A 21,810-nucleotide genomic window follows, 5' to 3' on the forward strand; every position below is an offset into this window, starting at 1 on the left:
AAATTTCCTCTCTTTTAACGTCTTGAAATATACTAATGTAGGGAGAAATAACTTGCAGATCTTCCCACGCACTCCCAGGCAGCAAGGCTTAGCATGTAAAGGACAGTGCAACAGCCAAAGATGGCCAGCCAATCTTAACTTTCTGATGAATATACATGTCCCGTGCACGCATTTCCAGGAACAGTTGGCTCATTGCATTTTAGGCGCATGCTTAAAAGTTTTTATTCATATCCTTTTACTGTTTTCTACCGGGAATTCTGAACAATCTAGACTGCTATAACAAAAATGGAATGTTAAGGATGCAGCATTTCTTGAATTCTGCCTCGCTGGAAACCACATCAACGTCAAATTAATTTTTACAACCTGAAGACACGGGAATCAGTGCCAAGTGTGCATATCAGCCAAGAATGCCTGTGTGCACACATCTGACTGAAAATCAGTAAAAAGGAGCAGCAGGCCTCTTGGCTGGAGACTAACACTCGACACCGCTAAAGAAACTAGCTCATAACGTGGACTAAAACTAACTAGGCTAAGAGGTAAGGTGACAAGAACGTATCAGCATTGCCCTGCCAAACAGCGCAAAGACTTAGGGTACGTTTAATTTGATGAAGAGAAGGTTAAGAGGTGACATGATAGCCATGTTTAGATATTTGAAGGGACGTCACGTTGGTGAAGCAGCATAGAACATGCCCATTTGGCTGGATATTTTTAGTGTGGCTACTACCATAAAGAACTTCTTTTTTAAACACCCTAAATTTCAGAGAGGTGTTTTGCTCACAAGTAATGCTGAAAGCAAACCGGGTGTGACTCTGCCAACAGCTTATGTTAGACCTGTAAGAAGTTAGAACTGTTTTCCCGGAAACTGAATGAGCTTCTTACGGGTAAGGAAGTACATTAACACTCGCTGCACACTCCGTCCCAAGATGCAGAGCTGATTTGCACTTCAAGAAGCTAGTAAACTCAGGTCATATCCAGGGGTCTCGCTTGGTCTCCGCACCCACTGAAAACGTTGCAGATGATCACACGAGACACTCTTTTTCCATAAGAGTGCCTCACCTGTGGAATGTCCTCCGCAGACAAGCTTATTTATCATCTGTTGAATTTCACTATGAACGAGAACCAGATAACACCCTGAAGGTGCGCTGCTAGTGAGATGCCCCCGCTGCTGAACGGCACTTTATCATTTCAATTTTTGATTAATTTATTTTTAAAGGCTTTATCTGCTTTTGTCAAAATTGCTCTACTGCATGTTTTGGATTATTTATGAGATAAATATTCATCTGACATAAAATTAAACATTGCACCCACAGTAATAGTGCCACAACGTCGGCGGCGGGCGGGGGGGGGGGGCGGCAAATAGTTGCAAAATTTCCACCTCTTCAGCTAACTCAGGGGTCTGCAACCTGCGGCTCTCCAGATGTTCATGGACTACAATTCCCATCAGCCCCTGTTCCCATCAACCCATGTTCATGGACTACAATTCCCATCAGCCAATTGGCCATGCTGGCAGGGGCTGATGGGATTTGTAATCCATGAACATCTGGAGAGCCGCAGGTTGCAGACCCCTTAGCTAACTAAAAGGTTACAGACCCCTTAGCTAACTAAAAGGTAATTCAGAACTGAATCACAGATACCTCTTACCTCTTAGCCATCACTGAGCAGCTCTTTCACTGAATCTGCTGTGGGCCCAGGACTTCTCCTCTGCCACTCACAAGCACAGGGTCTGTCAGGTCTTCCCAATCCCCCTTCATCCCATTGTGGCATAAGAACAGCAGAAGAGCCCTGCTGATTCAGGCCAGTGGTCCATCTAGTCCAGCATCTTAAGAATGTAAGAAATGTCCTGCTGGACAGACCAGTGGTCCATCTAGTCCAGCATCCTAAGAACATCAGAAGAGCCCTGCTGGATCAGACCAGTGGTCCATCCAGCCCACCATCCTGGGAACATAAGAGCAGCCCTGCTGGATCAGACCAGTGATCCATCTAGTCCACCATCCTGAGAACATCAGAAGAGCCCTACGGCATCAGACCAGTGGTCCATCTAGTCCAGCATCCTGAGAACATCAGAAGAGACCTGCTGGATCAGACCAGTGGTCCATCTAGGCCACCATCCTGAGAAAGTAAGAAGAGCCCTGCTGGATCAGACCAGTGGTCCATCTAGTCCACCATCCTGAGAACATAAGAAGAGCCCTACGGCATCAGACCAGTGGTCCATCTAGTCCACCATCCTGAGAACGTAAGAAGAGCCCTGCTGGATCAGACCAGTGGTCCATCTAGTCCAACATCCTGAGAACATAAGAAGAGCCCTGCTGCATCAGACCAGTGGTCCATCTAGTACAACATCCTGAGAACATCAGAAGAGCCCTACGGCATCAGACCAGTGGTCCATCTAGTCCACCATCCTGGCTCTCGCAATTCTTGTGAAAGGCCAACAACAAAGCCCAGAGGTGTCTTCTTGTATTCTTTGCCTGTCTTCTTGTATTCAGTTCTGACAATGTAAGTCACCAGCTTTCCTTTGCTTGTGATCAATAAATGAGAATCCTGCTTTCAGAGTATTGATTCCTTCACTGAGCAAGTCTTGGGTTGTGACATTACCAGAGCAGAAGCCTGCAGTTTTTCCAGACCTGGGATGCTCCATTAACTCTCTAGGCAGCAGCACAGACTCCTCCCAAGCTGCAAGCACGTGACGTCACAGCCACACAACAAGAACAAGCAGAGGATTGTGACCTCACTGGGTGCCGAGGCCCATGGGAAACAAGGACAAGAAGCTCAAACTGAGTACCAGGATGGACACCCTTGTGAGGCTCAAACCAAGAGTTAGAGCCATAGATGAATCATCCATCAGGCTGAATGTAAACAGAGGCAAGGAGGCAAAGCACAATCACTGTCTATGAATGAACACTAGCAGCAGGTTCTTGCAAACAGAATGGTAAGTTCTACAGGTAATCCATGGCCCAGCATGTGGGGTCCCACAACCCACCTGCGGGTACCGATCCACAGGCTAAAGACCGCTGTGCTATGTGAACATAAGACGTTTGGAGAGGAGACGTCTGAGGGGGGATATGATTGAAGTCTATAAAATTATGCATGGGGTAGAAAATGTTGACAGAGAGAAATTTTTCTCTCTTTCTCACAATACTAGAACCAGGGCGCATACATTGAAAATGCTGGGGGGAAGAATTAGGACTAATCAAAGGAAACAATTCTTCACGCAACGTGTGATTGGTGTTTGGAATATGCTGCCACAGGAGGTGGTGATGGCCACTAACCTGGATAGCTTTAAAAGGGGCCTGGACAGATTTATGGAGGAGAAGTCGATCTATGGCTACCAATCTTGATCCTCTTTGATCTGAGATTCCAAATGCCTTAACAGTCCAGGTGCTCGGGAGCAACAGCAGCAGCAGAAGGCCATTGCTTTCACATCCTGCAGGTGAGCTCCCAAAGGCACCTGGTGGGCCACTGCGAGTAGCAGAGAGCTGGACTAGATGGACTCTGGTCTGATCCAGCAGGCTAGTTCTTATGTTCTTATGAACATGCAGAACCTCAAATGGCTCACCATTAATATTTGAGAGGAAGAAGAGGAGCTTGGATTTATACCTGGTTTTTCTCAACTATAAGGAGTCTCAAAGAGGCTTAAAACCTCCTTCCTTCTTCTCCCCATGGTAGACACTTTGTAAGATGGTTGGGGGGCTGGAGAGTTCTGAGAGAACCATGACTGCCCCAAGGTCACCCAACAGGCTTCATGTAGAGGAGTGGGGGAAAAGAACCCGAGTGAACTATTTACCACTCTGTCACATGTCCAAGGGACCTTCAACAGACAGATTCTTGCATCAGACTCTTCTGCTCCTCAGTCTTCAGGTCAAAATACTGATACCCAACGGTAAAATCCATTACTGCAGAATATGATCAGATGCCAGCCGCAACTGCTATACTAAAAACATAATTTAACCCCAATTCGATCAAAAGAACGATGCAAATGTACAGGAGAAATAAAACTTTTACCTGGGGAGGGTAGTTGCTCTCGGAAGACCACCGTGAAGATTGATCGTTGGGCTTGTCCACTAAAATATTCCTAGAAAAATACCCAGAGAGAAAAGAAAACATCAGCTTTATTTTTCAATTTCCACTCCGACAATAGCACAGCTGTAACAGAGAGGGCCTGTTTTCCTCTTGCAAGTTTCCCGTCGTTCCAAGATGATTTGCAAATATTCTCTCCCAAATTACACACAGTAGTAAGTGGAGTGTGGTGGTTAAAGTGCCCAACTAGGATCTGAGAAGCTCAGGTTCGAATCCCCACTCTGCCATGGAAAATTGCTGGATGAGCTTTGGACAGTCAGACAAACTCAGCCTCGCCCTGGCAAGCATTTGTATGGGAGGCCTCTGAAGAATACCAGGGGCGTGATGCAGAGACAGGCAATGGAAAACCACCTCACAACGTCGCTTGCCTTGAAAACCCAATGGAATATCGATGAGTCAGCTGATGTGGGGGGACCATTCACAGAGAGTCCATTCCTTCCCTGAGAATGGCCTCTTGGTAAGTGCCCCTCCTTTGGTTGCTGCCATGGGGGGGGGGGGTCGCTCTGCCCCACCTTCGGTTCTACAGGAATCTAGCCACCAACCTCCACTCCAGCTTCTTCTCCCACTCCTTTCTCATAGGAGTAGCTCTACCCCCACCACCTATTCACCCAATCTGCATACCTGCATACCTGCCTCACTGCCGAGGAGGAGGAGGAGGAGGAGGAGGAGGAGGAGGAGGAGCAGGAGCAGGAGGAGCAGGAGCAGCAGGAGCAGCAGGAGCAGGAGGAGGAGGAGGAGGAGCAGGAGGAGGAGGAGCAGGAGCAGGAAGAGGAGGAGGAGGAAGAGCAGGAGCAGGAGAAGCAGGAGCAGGAGCAGGAGGAGGAAGAGCAGGAGGAGGAGCAGGAGCAGGAGCAGGAGGAGGAGGAGCAGGAGCAGGAGGAGGAGCAGGAGGAGGAGCAGGAGGAGGAAGAGGAGGAGCAGGAGCAGGAGGAGCAGGAGCAGGAGGAGGAGGAGCAGGAGGAGGAGGAGGAGCAGGAGGAGGAGCAGGAGCAGGAGGAGGAGCAGGAGGAGGAGGAGCAGGAAGAGGAGGAGGAGGAAGAGCAGGAGCAGGAGAAGCAGGAGCAGGAGCAGGAGGAGGAGGAGCAGGAGGAGGAGCAGGAGGAGGAGGAGCAGGAGCAGGAGCAGGAGGAGGAGCAGGAGGAGGAAGAGGAGGAGCAGGAGCAGGAGCAGGAGGAGCAGGAGCAGGAGTAGGAGGAGCAGGAGCAGGAGGAGGAGGAGAAGCAGGAGGAGGAGCAGGAGCAGGAGGAGGAGGAGTTTGGCTGTATACACCCAGCTGGCATGTGTGGGAGTGTACAGGATAATCTGAATTCCCCAGATGAGCCTCCACAGCTCAGGCAGCAGAGCTGGGAATCAAACCCAGTTCCTCCAGATTAGATACATGAGCTCTTAACCTCCTACGCCACTGCTGCCTGTCTGTTCCTGGACCCTCCTTGCCTTAGACCTGCTGCCAGTCCCTTCCCCCAGCTCGCCTCCAATGCTCCGGCCTGTAGACCCTGAGACGGACCAATGGCCTGACTGAATAGAGGCCTCGGAGGTGCCTTTCTCTCCCTCTGGCCACAGCAGCCTGGAAGAGATGTCTGGACCGTTTCTCCCCACCCGGACCTCTCTGCCCAGACCTTCACAGCCGCAGCAAAGTGCCAAGTATTTAGATGAGAGACCTCCAAGGAATACCAGGGCAGTGACATGGAGGCAGGCAATGACCAACCATCTCCACCTCCTTGAAAACCCTATGGGGTTGCCATCAGTGAGGTGTGACTTGATGCGGGGAAAGAATCAGATCAGACATAATCCCAAATCGGGCAAGTAACACCTGAATTTGAAGGCACTCTACTTCACGAAGTTCTACGCGTGTTAAGCCATCTGGGCAACGAGCAAAGAAGATCCGATACATAGCCAGGTCTGACAATCGGCATGCTCCCTTTTCAAAACTGACAAATGCACACAGCTTCAATCTGTTCATGACACAGGACGCCCCCAGCAAGAACCCTGCAGAGGCCTCAAACCCTAAAAACAAATCCAGCCTTAGGGCGTTGTGGGTTTTTCCGGGTTGTATGGCCGTGTTCCAGTAGCATTTTCTCCTGATGTTTCGCCTGCATCTGTGGCTGGCATCTTCAGAGGATCCTCTGAAGATGCCAGAACTTTTTCCTGGTTTCCCATAACACCCCAGCTTCCTCCATTCGGCCCATGGCTATCTCGCCTCCATGACTATATCTGGTGTGAGACCCTATTCTTATTTGCCATGGGGCAACAACCCTCGCTCACAAACACACGCGCACAAAGAAGGCCAAGAGAAAAAACTCAGATGCCTGAAGATGCCAGAGGATCCTCTGAAGATGCCAGCCACAAATGAAGGCGAAACGTCAGGAGAAATGCTGCTGGAACATGGCCATACAACCCGGAAAAACCCACAACACCCTAGTGATTCCGGCCGTGAAAGCCTTCGACAATACAATTCCGGCCTTGTTTTAAGCGGTGCTTCCCTCGTGGTTTGGCATCGTTTCATACAAGTATCTAAAGCTAGCGTCAGGAAAAAGAGATACGAGACTTCCAGCTTTTCCCCAAAGGATATAAATCACGCCAGTGTAAGCGACTCGTAATAAACCAGCAGAAGTCAGATTTTCAGGACTTCATAATATAGCTTGCAGAGATAAATGCTTCCTATCCCTCTGGTTGCACTTGCTGCCAAGTAGAAACCTCCACCGTCATCTACCAAAATTAAAATCACAAGGAGAGTTGGAACGAAACCAACAGATCAGATTGCTCTGATGCAGGCAGGACCATTATAACTTGGCTCCCGTTCCCAATCGCAGCTGGGCTTCTCTTTAAAAAGGAAAGATATTAAAATGATACTCGTTCGACTAAAGGAACTGTCGATTAAACCTGTGCATGTACGGTAAGTAAAGCTTTATGATACGGGTCAACTGACCTGCTTCAGGAATACAACTCAGCCATTAATACCGATTGTAGATTAAACTAGTGTTAAGTCCATGTTTTTTACATTGTTTGCAGTGTTAAATTGGTTTTATTTTTGCCCTGATCTGGACAGCCCTAGGCTAACTCGGAGGGGGAGGGGGAGGGGGAGGGGGAGGAGGAGGATGAGGAGGAGAAGGAGGAGGAGAAGGAGAAGGAGAAGGAGAAGGAGAAGAAGGAGGAGGAGGAGGAGGAGGAGGAGGAGGAGTTTGGATTTATATCCCCCTTTCTCTCCTGTAGGAGATTCAAAGGGGCTGACAATCTCCTTGCCCTTCCCCCCTCACAACAAACACCCTGTGAGGTAAGTGGGGCTGAGAGTGCTCCGAGAAGCTATGACTAGCCCAAGGCCACCCAGCTGGCGTGTGTGGGAGTGTACAGGCTAATCTGAATTCCCCAGATAAGCCTCCAGAGCTTAGGCGGCAGAGTGGGGAATCAAACCCGGTTCCTCCAGATTAGATACACGAGCTCTTAGCCTCCTAAGCCACTGCTGCTCCTATGCTTCCTATCCCTCTGTTTGCTATAATATCCAAGGTGGCTATAATATCCAAGCAGTTGCCCAGAACTAGTCCTGCACAAGAAAGGGTGGAATCCAGAAAATCCTCCCTCTCAGCTGAGTGAAATGAACTTTTATGGCATGTGCCCTCTTCACTTGAGAACATTCTGAAATATCTGAGATGTTGCCCGACTTGCATCCACCTGCCTGAAAGTTCGGACAACCTGTTGCCCGACCCGCTGCCCAAAAATGGTCCAGAAGGCTCTCCAGAGAAAACACAGGCCACATCTTAGAAAACAATCTTAAACTGAGTCCCGGAACACTTGCCTGGCACTCAAAACCAGCGCTGGCATTTTTTATAGATCAGCTTCCAAGTACTTCTCAGAATTAAGGCGAAGCCCTCTGTTGCTAAAATATTTAAAATGTGCATCCTTCTCGAGTCAGTAATGCATCTACATTTGTATGATCATAAACCGTCCGTTGCCCGCCCTTTTACTTTCCTGCTTCAGTTTCCAACACACCCTTGTTATGAGGATGTTCTTTAATCCATTCACTGATTACTCTTTAGACTGGATCTTGTTTTAAAGTTTTTAAAGTGCGGCTTTTTACGAGCTACCCACCCCCAACCCCCACCCCGGCCTTTATGTTGTTTGCAGTTTTTAGTACTAACCCTGTCTGCCAAGTGGATGCATGCTTTGTGCATCTGAGGGACTCATGAAAGCTTATCACCTCATGCGCGCATGAGTGTGCATGTGTGTTCGTGTGTGTGTGTGTGTGTGGGTGGGTGGGTGTGGGTGTGTGTGTGTGTGTTCTCATTTGGAGGAGGGAGGAATCGAACCCAGTCTTCCAGATTAGAGGCCACAACTCTTAAGCACTATACCACGCTGGCTCCCCATCAATGGTCCAGAAGTCAAATAAGTAAGTAAGTAAGTAAGTAAGTAAGTAAGTAAGTAAGTAAGTAAGTAAGTAAGTAAGTAAATAAGTAAGTAAATTTCATCTACCCCCTGCCCCTCAACCAAGCAAACCTCACAGTCAATAGAAACATGGTTCCAAAATACCACCAAATGCTGAAAGAGCTGCGGCAGGAGGGTTTCCCCCCAAAAAAACATTGATGGTCATTGGTTCTGGTGGGTTTTCCAGGCTGCGTTTAGCTCTTGTTCCTAACGTTTCGCCTGCATCTGTGGCTGGCATCTTCAGAGGTGTATCACAGAGGGAAGTCTGTTGCACACTGTGTCTCTCTGTGATACACCTCTGAAGATGCCAGCCACGGATGCAGGCGAAACGTTAGGAACAAGATCCACCAGACCATGGCCACGCAGCCTGGAAAACCCACCAGAACCAGTTGAATCCGGCCGTGAATGCCTTCGACAATACATTGATGGTCACTGTTTGCTCCTTCAGAGCAACCCGAGTATCCCTGCCTAGCCTGACCTCATCAGAATTTGGAAGTTAAGAAGGGCTGCCTGTGGTTAGTACTTGGATGGGAGACCACCAAGGAAGACCAGGGTCATTCAACATAGGCAGGCAATGGCAAACCACCTATGAATGTCTCTTCCCTTGAAAACTATACGGGGTTGACATAATTCAGCTTCAAGTTGACAGAACTTTCCACAGCCAATAGCCCAAAAGAGAAGTATCTGCTGTAAATATAAGGTATTCACTGTCCACCCTGGCCGGGTTGGCTCAGACTAGTCTGCTGTCATCAGATCTCAGAAGCTAAGCAGGGTCGGCCCTGGTTAATACTTTGGATGGGAGACCACCAAGGGTGTCAAGGGCTGCTACACAGAGGCAGGAAATGGCAGACCATCTCTCCCTTGGTCCAGGGAAATTCCATGGTCCAAAGATTGCCACAAGTCAGTTGTAACTCATGACACACAATCATGGTACCGTATATACTCACGTATAAGCCGAGTTTTTCAGCCCTGTTTTAAGGCTGAAAAATGCCCCCTCGGCTTATACACGAGTCCTGCTTACCAGCCGGCTCTTCAGGCCTCTGCCGAGGCTGGGGGCGTGGCCGGGACCTCCCTGCGGCTGCACAAGCCACTTGTTGATGCCCTCCTGGGAGGGTGAAGGGGAACCCTGGCTGGCTGGGCTTCCTCAAACCCCGGGAGGCAGAGGGAGCTCCTTATTTGGGCAGTGACTCCCCCTGATGTCATTGCCCAAATAAGGAGCTCCCTCCACCTCCTGGTTGCCTGGGCTTCCTCAAACCCAGTCTGGAGGTGGAGGGAGCTCCTTATTTGGGCAATGACATCAGGGGGAGTCACTGCCCAAATAAGGAGCTCCCTCTGCCTCCCAGCTTCCCACCTTCGGCTTATACAATACCTTTCCCCAGGTTTTGGTAGTAAAATTAGGTGCCTCGGCTTATACAGGAGTCGGCTTATACACGAGTTTATACGGTATTCAGAATTAAGATGCTGCTCTAGGTTTGCTCCAGTGAACAAGTATTGACAGACTATCGGTAAGCAGGGTTCCCCCGGGAGAGAAAGGTAAGCTAGAAGATTAAAAAAATAAGTCTGTGAAAGCTGATAACCACTCAGGAAGGAATACAAGTTTCCAGAACAACATACCAAAAGAAAAATCGACCGGTTACCAGTCGGATTCCTGAACAAGGACTGAACACTGGAGATGGTAACACCAAGAATTTGGATGCAAGACATCCAAGTACAAATGTTCCCTCCAACAGGACAAGTTACAAAGCCCAGCCGATGCTACCTCAAAAAGGCTTTTCATAGGACAAAAAATGATCACTGATGTCGTGATTAAGAGCAGTGGATTCTAATCTGGAGAACCAGGTTCGATTCTCCACTCCTCCACATGAAGCCTGCTGGGTGACCTTGGGCTAGTCACAGTTCTCTCCGAACACTCTCAACCACACCTACCTCACAAGGTGCCTGTTGTGGTCGGAGAGTAAGAGAAGGAGATTTTAAGTCGCTTTGAGACTCCTTAAAGGTAGAGAAAAGTGGGGTTAAAAAAAAAACCAGCTCTTCTTCTAAAAAAGATGATCGAGCAAAAAATGTAAATCCCAGCGCTGAGCAGAAATCTTGTCAACATGTTTGCACTTAATGCTGCGAAAAAGCATCAAAGCTTACAAACTGCTCAAAACCAAACTTTTCCCCCATTTGTTCCAAAAACAAAGCTGAATAAAACAGCATCGCGGCAATTTTCTTACTGTTTAAACACACTAACCAGCACTCACGGAGGAGTCTAGCAGCTGAATTGGCTGAGAAGGCATTCGAGAGACAAATCACGTCCTTTGAGCGTCTTGAATGGTTTGATCAAACATAATCGACTGGATGAAATGAGATCATTAAAATCATTCAGCACTAAAGAGAAACAGCTTCCCCCTTTAGAGAGCGACTAGCTAGGAAGCGTTGTTTTGGAGAAGGGGGAAGGCCGCCCCGACGTACAGCTGTCAATCAGCCCCATTTTGTTTTTTACATATTCGGACAGTGCTCTAAAAATGTTATTAGCAACATAGGATTATCCTCATCTGTTAATGACCGTGAGCTGTCTGTCTAATATTATATTTATCCCCGTTTTCATCCAAGGATCTAATGGAAAGATACATGGTTTTTTCCTCTGCCGTTTTATCCTCACAGCAACCTTATCCTCGTGAGGAGGTTAAGCTGAAAATACACAACTGGCCCAGGATAATACAGCGAACTCCACAGCAATGCAGGTATTTAAACTTCTTCTTCGTTGCCTTTCAGCTGAACCTAACTTACGGCGACCCTATGGGGTTTCCAAAGTGAGAAATTTCAGAGGCAGTTGGCCATTATATTGTTGAAGGCTTTCACGGCCAGAATCACGAGGGTGTTGTGGGTTTTCCGGGTTGTACAGCCGTGTTCCAGGAGAATTTTCTCTTGAAGTTTCGCCCGCATCTGTGGCTGGCATCTTCAGATGCAAGCAAAACGTCAGGAGAAAATGCTACTGGAGCACAGCCATTCAACCCGGAAAATCCACAACACCCTACTTCGCCATTAACCGCCCATGTGTCAAGACCCTAGGTCAGTGGTGGCGAACCTTTGGCACTCCAGATGATATGGACTACAATACCCATCAGCCCCTACCAGCATTGGCCATGCTGGCAGGGGCTGATGGGAATTGTAGTCCATAACATCTGGAGTGCCAAAGGTTCGCCACCACGACCCTAGGTTTAATCAACAGCCTCCCCATCCAAATCTAACCAGCACCAAACCTGCTTAGCTTCCAAGATCTGCTGAGACTGAGCTAGCCTATTTAGGTCAGGGCTATGCTAAATTGTTCTAAATTCAAGTCTGCTGTATCCGAACCAGTTTGAAGTTTAGGCATACAAAGCTCATGTTTCCCCTCCAAGTTATGAGCCCTAAATGCAGCATCTATATTTATTTATTTTTATTTATTTATACTTTGGGCTTCTATACCGCCCCGTCCCCGAAGGGCTCATTTCAGTCTCATTTCCCCTCCAAGTTAGCCCTAAATGCAGCATCTATATTTCAGCCTCGTTTCAGGAACCTCTAGTTTACATCTTTATCATAAATGACCTGGAAGTAGGGGTGGGTAGCGTGGTGGCCAAGGTTGCGGATGATACCAAATTAGGTAGGGTGGTGAGAACCACAAAGGATTGCGAAGAGCTCCAAGCGGACCTTGATAAATTAGGTGAGTGGGCTAAGAAATGGCAAATGCAGTTCAATGTAGCAAAATGTAAAGTGATGCACATAGGGGCAAAAAATCCAAACTTTACATAAACGGTACAAGGGTCAGTGCTATCAGTCACAGACCAGGAAAGGGATTTGGGCGTCTCAGTTGATAGTTCCATGGGAATGTCAACTCAATGCATGGCAGCTGTGAAAAAGGCAAACTCTATGCTGGGGATCATTAGGAAAGGAATTGACAATAAAACTGCAAAGATTGTCATGCCCTTATATAAAGCAGTGGTGCGACCGCACTTAAGTCACTTTGAGACTCCTTAAAGTCGCTTTTGAGACTCCTTAAGACTCCTCCATGGAGTACTGTGTTCAGTTCTGGTCGCCACATCTCAAAAAGGATATCGAAGAGATAGAAAAAGTGCAGAGAAGGGCAACGAGGATGATTGAGGGATTGGAGCACCTTCCTTATGAGGAGAGGCTGCAGTGTTTGGGACTCTAGTTTGGAGAGGAGACATCTGAGGGGGGATATGATTGCTTCCTGGGACTGGGTCTCAGAGGTTTATTGCCTCTAAATGTGGAGGTTCCCTTCAGTCACCATGACTAGGGACATTGATGGACCCCCCTCCATTAATCTGTCCAACCCCCTTTAAAGTTGTTTATGCCTATGACAGCAAACTCCACATTTTAATCAACAACTATATAAAGAACTATTTCCATTTGTCCATCCTGAATCGACGACTGTCCATCGGTTTCACTGGACACCCCTGAGTATAGCTTCTGCCATAAGCTACTTATGCTGACCCGTATACATGTTCCTCATATTTGAAAGAAAAAGGAGAAAAGTAAATTAATTTGCATGACTCAAAAGGCACGACCCTGCCAATTCTTAGAACGTTTCATGTACTAAGCGTAATAAGCTTGGAACCCCCGAACGGGCATTCATCACGCAGGTAGAACGAGCCACCTTTTATCCAGCTGACTCAAGTAGTTGAGATTGCTTTATATTCATTGGCGAAGCCTTTCCTTTTGAAGCAGGCTGCCTCCTACAAGACATTCCCAGCTGTGTGGCCTACAAAGATATCAGCTGAGTGCCAGAAGCAACCCCCCCCCCCTTCAGTCCTCGAAAAGAACAGAATAAATTGTGTAGGATGAAAACAGGGCTGACTCAGTCCTGTTTCACAGCTCTCCTGCAGGCTTCACAGAAATAGTAAAAGAAGCAAGCAATGTAAGGCGGTTAAGAGCTTAGGAAATGCACTAAAGCTACTTGCATATTATGTTTCTGGCTGTGTTATCACTTCCTTGTAGCTTTTCTTCCCTCTGCCTTCCCCCGGGGCGGACATTATTTTCACGCATCCTACCGGCAAAGGGATGGAAGGAGAAGTATTACCTAGAATCGCAATGAAGGCTCCATTTACAAATTCGAGGAAGTTTTAGAGAGCAGAAGCTGGTAGAGAAGTGGTGGCGAACCTTTGGCACTCCAGATGGCCAATTGGCCATGCTGGCAGGGGCTGATGGGAATTGTAGTCCATAAGATCTGGAGTGCCAAAGGTTCGCCACCACGGTGGTAGAGGGCACATTCTTACCAAGGACACATAAAGGCGCGGGGTTGGGGTAGGGCAGAGTGCTGCCCAAAGAAACAGCTGGGATCTCAAGCTAGAGTGACCCTGTAGTTTTCAGGGCAACAGACGTTCAGAGGTGGTTTGCCATTGCCTGTCTCCCCCGGGGCGGAGAGAATTCTCAGGGGACTGTGCCTGGGCCACAGTCCCCCAGCAGGCTTCATGTGGAGGAGCGGGGAATTGAACTTGGGTCTCTGAGATTAGACTCCTCCCTCTTACCCACATCCTTTTGGCTCTTCTGAGAGAGGCGATCTAGGTCTGATTCCTCTTCAGCCAAAAAAATTCAACCAGCAGGGACATGCTGAAGGCTCAGCTGCAAAAGGTTACTGAAAGTGCAGTCTTGAGTGCCGCAAAGAACTGTGGAACTCAAATGAACAAATGAAGGAATATAAAGTTTCTTGTTTATGTACTGCCTTTCACCTGCAGGACCTTGAGCTTCACCTTCACCTCACCCTGCACACCTGGGCAATAAATGGAATTCTTCCTGCCAGCTTATCAAACTGCAAAGCAAATATACATCTGAAGCCAGTACCTTTGATCCACTTTGTCACAAGACAACAGTTGTTCATGCACAAACCTCCCTTCCCGTTGCACTGGAAGGTAATAATTCCATATCTTCCAGCTATCAGAGGTAAACTGGAAGTTCTCTATCCTTCTCACAGAGACTCAAAGCACATTACAATTCAAAATAATACAGTAAATACAACACGCAGAACCAACAAAATTAAGAACAATGCACTAACGAAGAAGAAGTAGCAACAGCAGAAGCAGCAGCAGAGATGAAGGAGTTTAGATTTATACCCTGCTTTTCTCAACCAGGATGCTCAGTGAGGCTTATAAACTCCTTCATCTCCACACGACAGACCCCTTGTGAGGCAGGTGGGGCTGAGAGAGTTCTGAGAGAACTAAGGTCACCCAACAGGCTTCTTGTGTAGGAGCGGGGAAACAAACTGGGCTCACCAGATAAGAGTCCGCCGCTCATATGGGAGAGTGGGGAATCAAACTGCCACAGGAGGTGCCACAGGAGGTGGTGATGGCCACTAACCTGGATAGCTTTAAAAAGGGCTTGGACAGATTTATGGAGGAGAAGTCGATCTATGGCTCCCAATCTTGATCCTCTTTGATCTGAGATTGCAAATGCCTTAACAGGCCAGGTGATCGGGAGCAACAGCCGCAGAAGGCCATTGCGTTCACCTCCTGCACGCGAGCTCCCAAAGGCACCTGGTGGGCCACTGCGATTAGCAGAGAGCTGGACTAGATGGACTCTGGTCTGATCCAGCTGGCTTGTTCTTATGTTCTTATGTTCTTACTAACCTGGGTGTGTTTCAAAGTTTGTTGAAAGAGGTCCTTTGGGCATTTGGGAAGAAGAGGAGACGGGGCTCTGGGGAAAAGATAGGATAGATGTGGGGAAATGTTAGCAGTGGACCATACTGGTACCTTGAAACAGAGGAGAGGTCCCAGCCAGGCTGCTCCTTCAGCCAGCGGGGGGGCTCCGCCGCTGAAGGAGCAGCCTGGCGGGGCGGGGCCAAGGTGTGACCAGCTGGCGTGTGCCTGGGGACATGTGACCCTACATGTCCCCATGACCACTCCACCCCTGCCCTCCTGCCATGGACCCTGCCATTCAATAGAACCGAACAACTCAAAAAAATCAAAATTGGCACCCTGATCTGGATTTGTATGTAGACATAATTTGTAATAAACAATTCAAAGCAACATTTGTTCACAGTTATTTTTTCATTGTGATTGCACACATGTAAATCCACTGACACTAATGCTAACCCTATTCTAATATACTACAATGAAAGAATTAAAGTGCATAATATATATAAAGTGCCAGTGTCAATAAATCACATCAATGTACAATTTCATAATTTCATTCAAGATATGATGACAAAGGTCCATATGAGATTTCAAACTAAAGAGTTCCAAAAAATTTTTAATATGTCCATATTTTGTATGGTTTCAAAATGGAACTTCACAAATTTTCACCAACTGTATTGACAAACAATTATTCACAAGTCCATATGAGACCACACTGTTCGATTCCAACGGAAGTTTTGTATCTCCATTTTTATGTGATTCCCAAATGGAACTTCACAACAGAGCTGATATCTCCTGTGCCTTGAATCCATTCATGGATGGTACACAGAAAAATGAGAATCCTGTATAGAATTGCACCATGCGTCTGAATGCGTTTTCGAAGGTATCTTCCTCAGTATACAGATTCTCAATAGCTTGATTTCATCCTGGGGTTAACATTCTTATATAGTGTCATCTTTCCCCTAGAGATCATCTTATGGACACTGCCATGTCATTCTTCAGCCCCCCCACCCCCACCCCTTCACCATTCTGTGGAGATCAGTGGGCTGCAAGGGAAGGTGGGGCAAGAAAATTCTGTCCCACTGAAAGAAAATTTAATTTGGAGCCAAGGCATTGTTTTTCAGCAAGCGCGCATTCACGTCTCGGTTTCGAAGCACGCTGCTTTATCACCCCTTGCCACACTGCCAATGTAAGAGGACCGACCAAATATGGGCCCCAGTTGCGTGGTCAGTCTCCAAACGTCGCAAACAACACCTATTTGCCAAATTTATCCTGCTGTGGCGTAGGAGGTTAAGAGCTCATGTATCTAATCTGGAGGAACCGGGTTTGATTCTCAGCTCTGCCGCCTGAGCTGTGGAGGCTTATCTGGGGAATTCAGATTAGCCCGTGCACTCCCACACACGCCAGCTGGGTGACCTTGGGCTAGTCACAGCTTCTCGGAGCTCTCTCAGTCCCACCTACCTCACAGGGTGTTTGTTGTGAGGGGGGAAGGGCAAGGAGGTTGTAAGCCCCTTTGAGTCTCCTATAGGAGAGAAAGGGGGGATATAAATCCAAACTCCTCCTCCTCCTCCTCCCCCTCCTCCCCCTCCTCCTCCTCCCCCTCCTCCTCCCCCTCCTCCTCCTCTTCTTTTTCTTCTTCTTCTGTCCTTCAGCATCCAGCCAGCAACACAGGAAACTGCGGTGTAGATACTCCTTTAAATTAGCACCGCCCAGTAGGCCAGGGAAAGGTGCCGTCATTTCTGAAGAGAACTACCCTCACAGTCAGAGGGAGTTCAAAGGCTATATGGCGTCCTAAACAAGACCCCGTACACGCAGAGGCACAGAGTTCACTTTCAATAGCAAACATCACATGACTGAATGCTTGCGGCATGAAAGCGCAGCCAAGTCCGAGTGCGTTTCAGAGTCCAAGAGTGAAAGGTAAATTCACGTCACAGGGACCGGGTTCTCCTCTCCAAACAGGGTAGACTGGAGGGAAAAGGGACGGAATCGCCTCTCTTCTCTGGCATGCCACAGCTAAGCCTTAACTGGAGTTTTTTAGAAAAAAACTGCGCCTTCGCTCAGACACCCTTAAGACACTGGCGCTAGCCTTCGTTAATCGACATGGCAGGAATGGAGGCTGAAAGCTGATCACCCTCAAGCGTGCGCCAGAGTCATGCACAGACCACATGCGCTGATCCTGTTCCAAGTGTTGGGAAACCTCATCCTCTGGAGTCCCAACCAAGAGTCTCGGCTTTCCTGGCATCGGTTCTGGGCCTATCCTGAAAATCTGCCTAAGATTTGCCCGGGTCAACTCCCCCTCGGCCTCTGCAGGCGTGGAAGTCTTCCCATTCCTCAGACGTCACCATCCCAATGCTGGAGCTATGTCTGATTATCACTGAAAACGTTTTTAGCCTGCTTGTCCACCTGATCATAGAATTATATAGTTGGAAGAGACCAGAAGGGCCATCCAGTCCAACACCTCTGGCTTACAGGAAGAATCAACCAAAGCACTCCTGACAGATGGTGATCCAGCCTCTCCTTAAAAAACTCCAAAGGAGGAGACTCCAACGCCTTCTGAGGCAGTGTGATCCACCAGGAGCAGAAGCACCAGCAGGCCATTGCTTTCATCTCCTGCACGTGAGCTCCCAAAGGCACCTGTTGGGCCACTGCGAGTAGCAGAGTGCTGGACTAGATGGACTCTGGTCTGATCCAGCAGGCTAGTTCTTATGTTCTTATGATCCTAAGGTTCTAAAGGTGGCAGATATAAAAACATGACAACAATTAAACAATTAAAAATACTCAAAACGGCTTCGGTCCCAGGTAGATGAGGGAGCGCATCCACCCACATATACCTACCCAGGCACTGAGGTGGGAGGGGGAGGCCCACCTGGGTAGGTATATATGTCGCCTTTCAGAGGTGACGGGGTGGGGCAGCCTAGAGGGCCTTCTCAGTGGTGGCGCCTGCACTGTGGAATGCCCTCCCACCAGAAGCCCACCAGGCGCCCACTCTCCTGGAGTTTCAGTGCCTAGTGAAGACTGGCCTCTTCACCAGGGGTTGGCTGAAACCCCTCCCCTCCATCTTCACTGGGATGGGGGGGGACTCGAGCTGTCTTGTACACTCCTCCCACTTTCGGGGGTGGTTGGGGTGGGAGTTTTAGAGTCTACTATATCTTATGGTTTTAGGATGGGTTTTATAATGGTTTCAGTGTTGTATTATGGGATTTTTATGATAGCTTTTATTGTGACCCGCCCCTAGATTATCGTAAAGAATGGGGAATAATCTAAGTAATAAAATAAATACGATTTTAAAATCCTTTGATAAAAACAAACAGCCCCTGGGATCCACCAGTCAACCCTTCCTGAACATACCCTGGTTCGGTTACCATCTCTGCAGCCCCGGTGTCCACATCGCAACCTCCTCCTCAAAGGGTGACTCCTGAGGAATCTTCCACCCACCCATGAGATATCTTTACTATGGTGCTGGGGTGCGTGGCCCCTAGCCTGGATCGACCCTATCTAGCTCGATCTCAGCGGAACTCAGAAGCCAAGGAGGGTCAGCTGAGGAATCATAGAGTTGGAAGAGACCCCAAGGGCCATCAAGTCCAAGTCCAACCCCCTGCCATGCAGGAACACACAATCAAAGCACTCCTGACAGATGGCCATCCAGCCTTTGTTTAAAAACCTCCAAAGAAGGGAATGGGCCACCAAGGAATTCCAGGGTTGCAACTCCAATGCAGGCAATGGCAAACCACCTCTGAACATCTCTCACACTGAACCCCCAAGAGGGGGTCACCACAATTGACCGCAACTTGACAGCACTTTCCAGGGTCTGTGGCACTATCCAGGACAAAAGGTAAAGGTGGGCTGTCGCTCTCAGGAAACCAGAACCTAAATTTAGACCAACTGCGCCCATTCTCCCCTGCTGCCCACTCCGAAGAACTCCCTCCTTGAACGTACTCGAGGAGTCAACTCTCACCCTTCATTTAAACCCCTCCACAAACCCGTCCTCATGGCTGCCGCATTTCCAGCAGTACCTGAGCCTGTACATCTGCCGAAATTCCTCCCCTCTTCTCCCTCTGCTGTTTGTCCAGCAGACCTCGGGAGAAACCTTTCTATCCCTGCATGGTGCGTGTACCTGGAGGGTGCAGCATGAACAATGGCCACCCACCGAAACAGAGAAGGAAAAGCAGAACGAAAGCTAACACAGTACAAGCACCTACAGTTACCTATATTAATGCTTCCTTTCAGCAGAAGACAAGTATAAGATGTTTGCCAACTTTATCCCATTTCATTTCAACGAAGGGGCTATTTGTTCTATTCTTTCTGGTGCCCCTTCCAATCCTGCCCCGGCAAAGCAAATGACACCGTCTCCAGATCTCCAGTTCTCCTTCTCAACCCCACAGCGTGCTTGATGCATACCTTCCACTCTCCATCCATTTTTACCTACTTCCTTGGGGAAGGCAGGTGCGAACTATCCCATAAACAAAGTCTGCCTAGAAAACACAGCGCCACGACGTCACCTCAAGGATCAGTAATGACCCGGTGTTTGCCTTTTACTCCAAATTGGGATAATTCCCAGTTTTAGAAACCAGTTAGGAAGAAAAATTATTTAAAACATAGAATCATATAATCGTAGAGTTGGAAGAAACCCCCAAGGGCCATCCAGTCCAACCCCCTGCAATGCAGCAACAGACAATCAAAGCACTCCTGACAGATGGCCATCCAGCCTCTCTTTAAAAACCTCCAAAGGAGACTCCACCACACTCCAAGGTAGTGCATTCCCACTGTTGAACAGCCCTGACAGTCAGGACGTTTTTCCTGATGATGAGGTGGAATCTCTTTTCCTTCACCCTTGAACCCATTGCTCCTGGTCCTAGTCCAGTGATGGCAAACCTTTTTGAGACCCGAGTGCCCAAATTGCAACCCAAAACCCACTTATTTGTCGCAAAGGACCCACATGGCAATTTAACCTGAATACTGAGGTTCTAGTTTAGAAAAAAACGGTTTTCTCCGAGGCGCATGTTACTTGGGAGTGAGCTTGGTGAAGCAACCGTGCAACACTTCGAATGGGTGAATCATGACCCGAGGAGGGTTTACTCAGAAGCAAGGCCAGCTTAGAGATGTGTGTGGGGGGGGTGTGATTTTCCGCTCCCCCTACATGATGAACTCTGTGCACGCGTGCCCACAGAAAGGGCTCTGAGTGCCACCTCTGGAACACATGCCATAGGTTCGCCACCACTGTTCTAGTCTCTGGAGCAGCAGAAAACAAGCTTGCTGCCTCACCAACATGACATCCCTTCAAATATTTAAACAGGGCTATCATGTCACCTCTTCACCAAACTAAACATCCCCAGCTCCCTTAGTCTCTTCTCGTAGGGCATGGATTCCAGACCTTTTATCATTTTGGTTGCCCTCCTCAATCCTACATCCTCAAGTAGGATTTGTAGGAGAAAAACACAACACAAATCGTGTTCTTATCTCGCTGCGCCCTTCAAGGGCCTCCGTTTTAGTCCGGACACACAAGATTGGGAGCTTCCCACTTCCATCGCACACAGTGATTCTGCTCTCAGGGGGGACATACTATCCTGAGCACGATATGCTCTCAGTGCTGTAGACAGACTAGGTCTGCCCAGCACAGACGCTTAAAGTTTTATGAAACAATGACAATGTGCGACGGGGTCTGGTGTTTACAGACAGATCCAAAGTGGATTTCGTGCACAGATGCTAGTGAAGAAACGCAGCATCTGTTAAATGCTCTTAAGTCCAGAGGGGTAGCTGGACTAGTCTGTCGCGGCAAGAATAAGCAGGAGTCTCGGGCACCTTAAAGACTGACATGCCGTTCTTTAAAGTGCTGCAAGAGGCCGGTTTTTATCTTGGAACGATGTGAGAGGAAGTTTCTGGAACAGCGGCAAAGAAGTGGGAACACGGTGTTAGCCATGGGACTAGATGCCCTTGCCAAACCGCCCTGCCCCCGCCCCAATGGCCAACTGAGCTCTGGGCCAAGAGACAAAATCCTTCTGCCACAATAAACCTGCTGACCTTTCAAGGGAAGCTCATCCTCCAAAGAGCTCAAGGCAGTAATCAACATTCCCCATCCCCTACTTTATCCTCCCAGCTGCCCCAAGGTCACCCAGCAGGCTTCGGGGCAAGCTTCACGGCTTCCTTACGAGAAACACCACGGAGCCCCATATGTTTACCTTCCTATGTTAAAAACAAGACCTCTTGGAGCAATGAGCAGTGGCACGTAAAAGCAATCAGCCAAGGGCGGGGAGCTGAAGACTGGGATTGTGCTTTGGTCACGTCGGGAGAAGACAAGGCTCATGGGAAAAGACAGTCATGCTAGGAAACGCGGCAGGCAGCAAAGACAGCGATGCGATGGACTGACATTAAAGGAAGTCGCAGCCTTCGGTTTGCAAGACTTGAGCAAGGCTGTGAATGAGAGGACATTTTGAAAGTCATTCATTCATAAGGGAAACTCGGTGGCGTGCACGCACACAGGGGTGTCTGAAATAAATAACACAAAACCACACAAAGCCCATTCCCACCCACCACCTTATCTATGACCGGCTTGTTTATATTCACTGAAAATGCCGGGGGGAAGAATTAGGACTAATCAAAGGAAACACTTCTTCACGCAACGTGTGATTGGTGGTTGGAATATGCTGCCACAGGAGGTGGGGATGGCCACTCACCTGGATTGCTTTAAAAGGGGCTTGGACAGATATATGGA

At 48.4% G+C, this 21,810-nt stretch overlaps 1 protein-coding gene across 1 annotated transcript in view; it reads right to left on the reverse strand.

Annotated features, from left to right (window-relative positions):
- MKLN1 (muskelin 1) overlaps positions 1-21,810 on the reverse strand; it is a 93,514-nt gene that overhangs the window by 66,007 nt on the left and 5,697 nt on the right. The window contains exon 2 of the mRNA XM_048501479.1: positions 4,000-4,069. Within this exon, the coding sequence (XP_048357436.1) occupies positions 4,000-4,069 (70 nt within the window). The remainder of the gene's footprint in view (positions 1-3,999; positions 4,070-21,810) is intronic.

The sequence above is a fragment of the Sphaerodactylus townsendi genome, linkage group LG06 (genome assembly GCF_021028975.2).
Source record: "Sphaerodactylus townsendi isolate TG3544 linkage group LG06, MPM_Stown_v2.3, whole genome shotgun sequence".
In the NCBI taxonomy this organism is placed as follows: domain Eukaryota; kingdom Metazoa; phylum Chordata; class Lepidosauria; order Squamata; family Sphaerodactylidae; genus Sphaerodactylus; species Sphaerodactylus townsendi.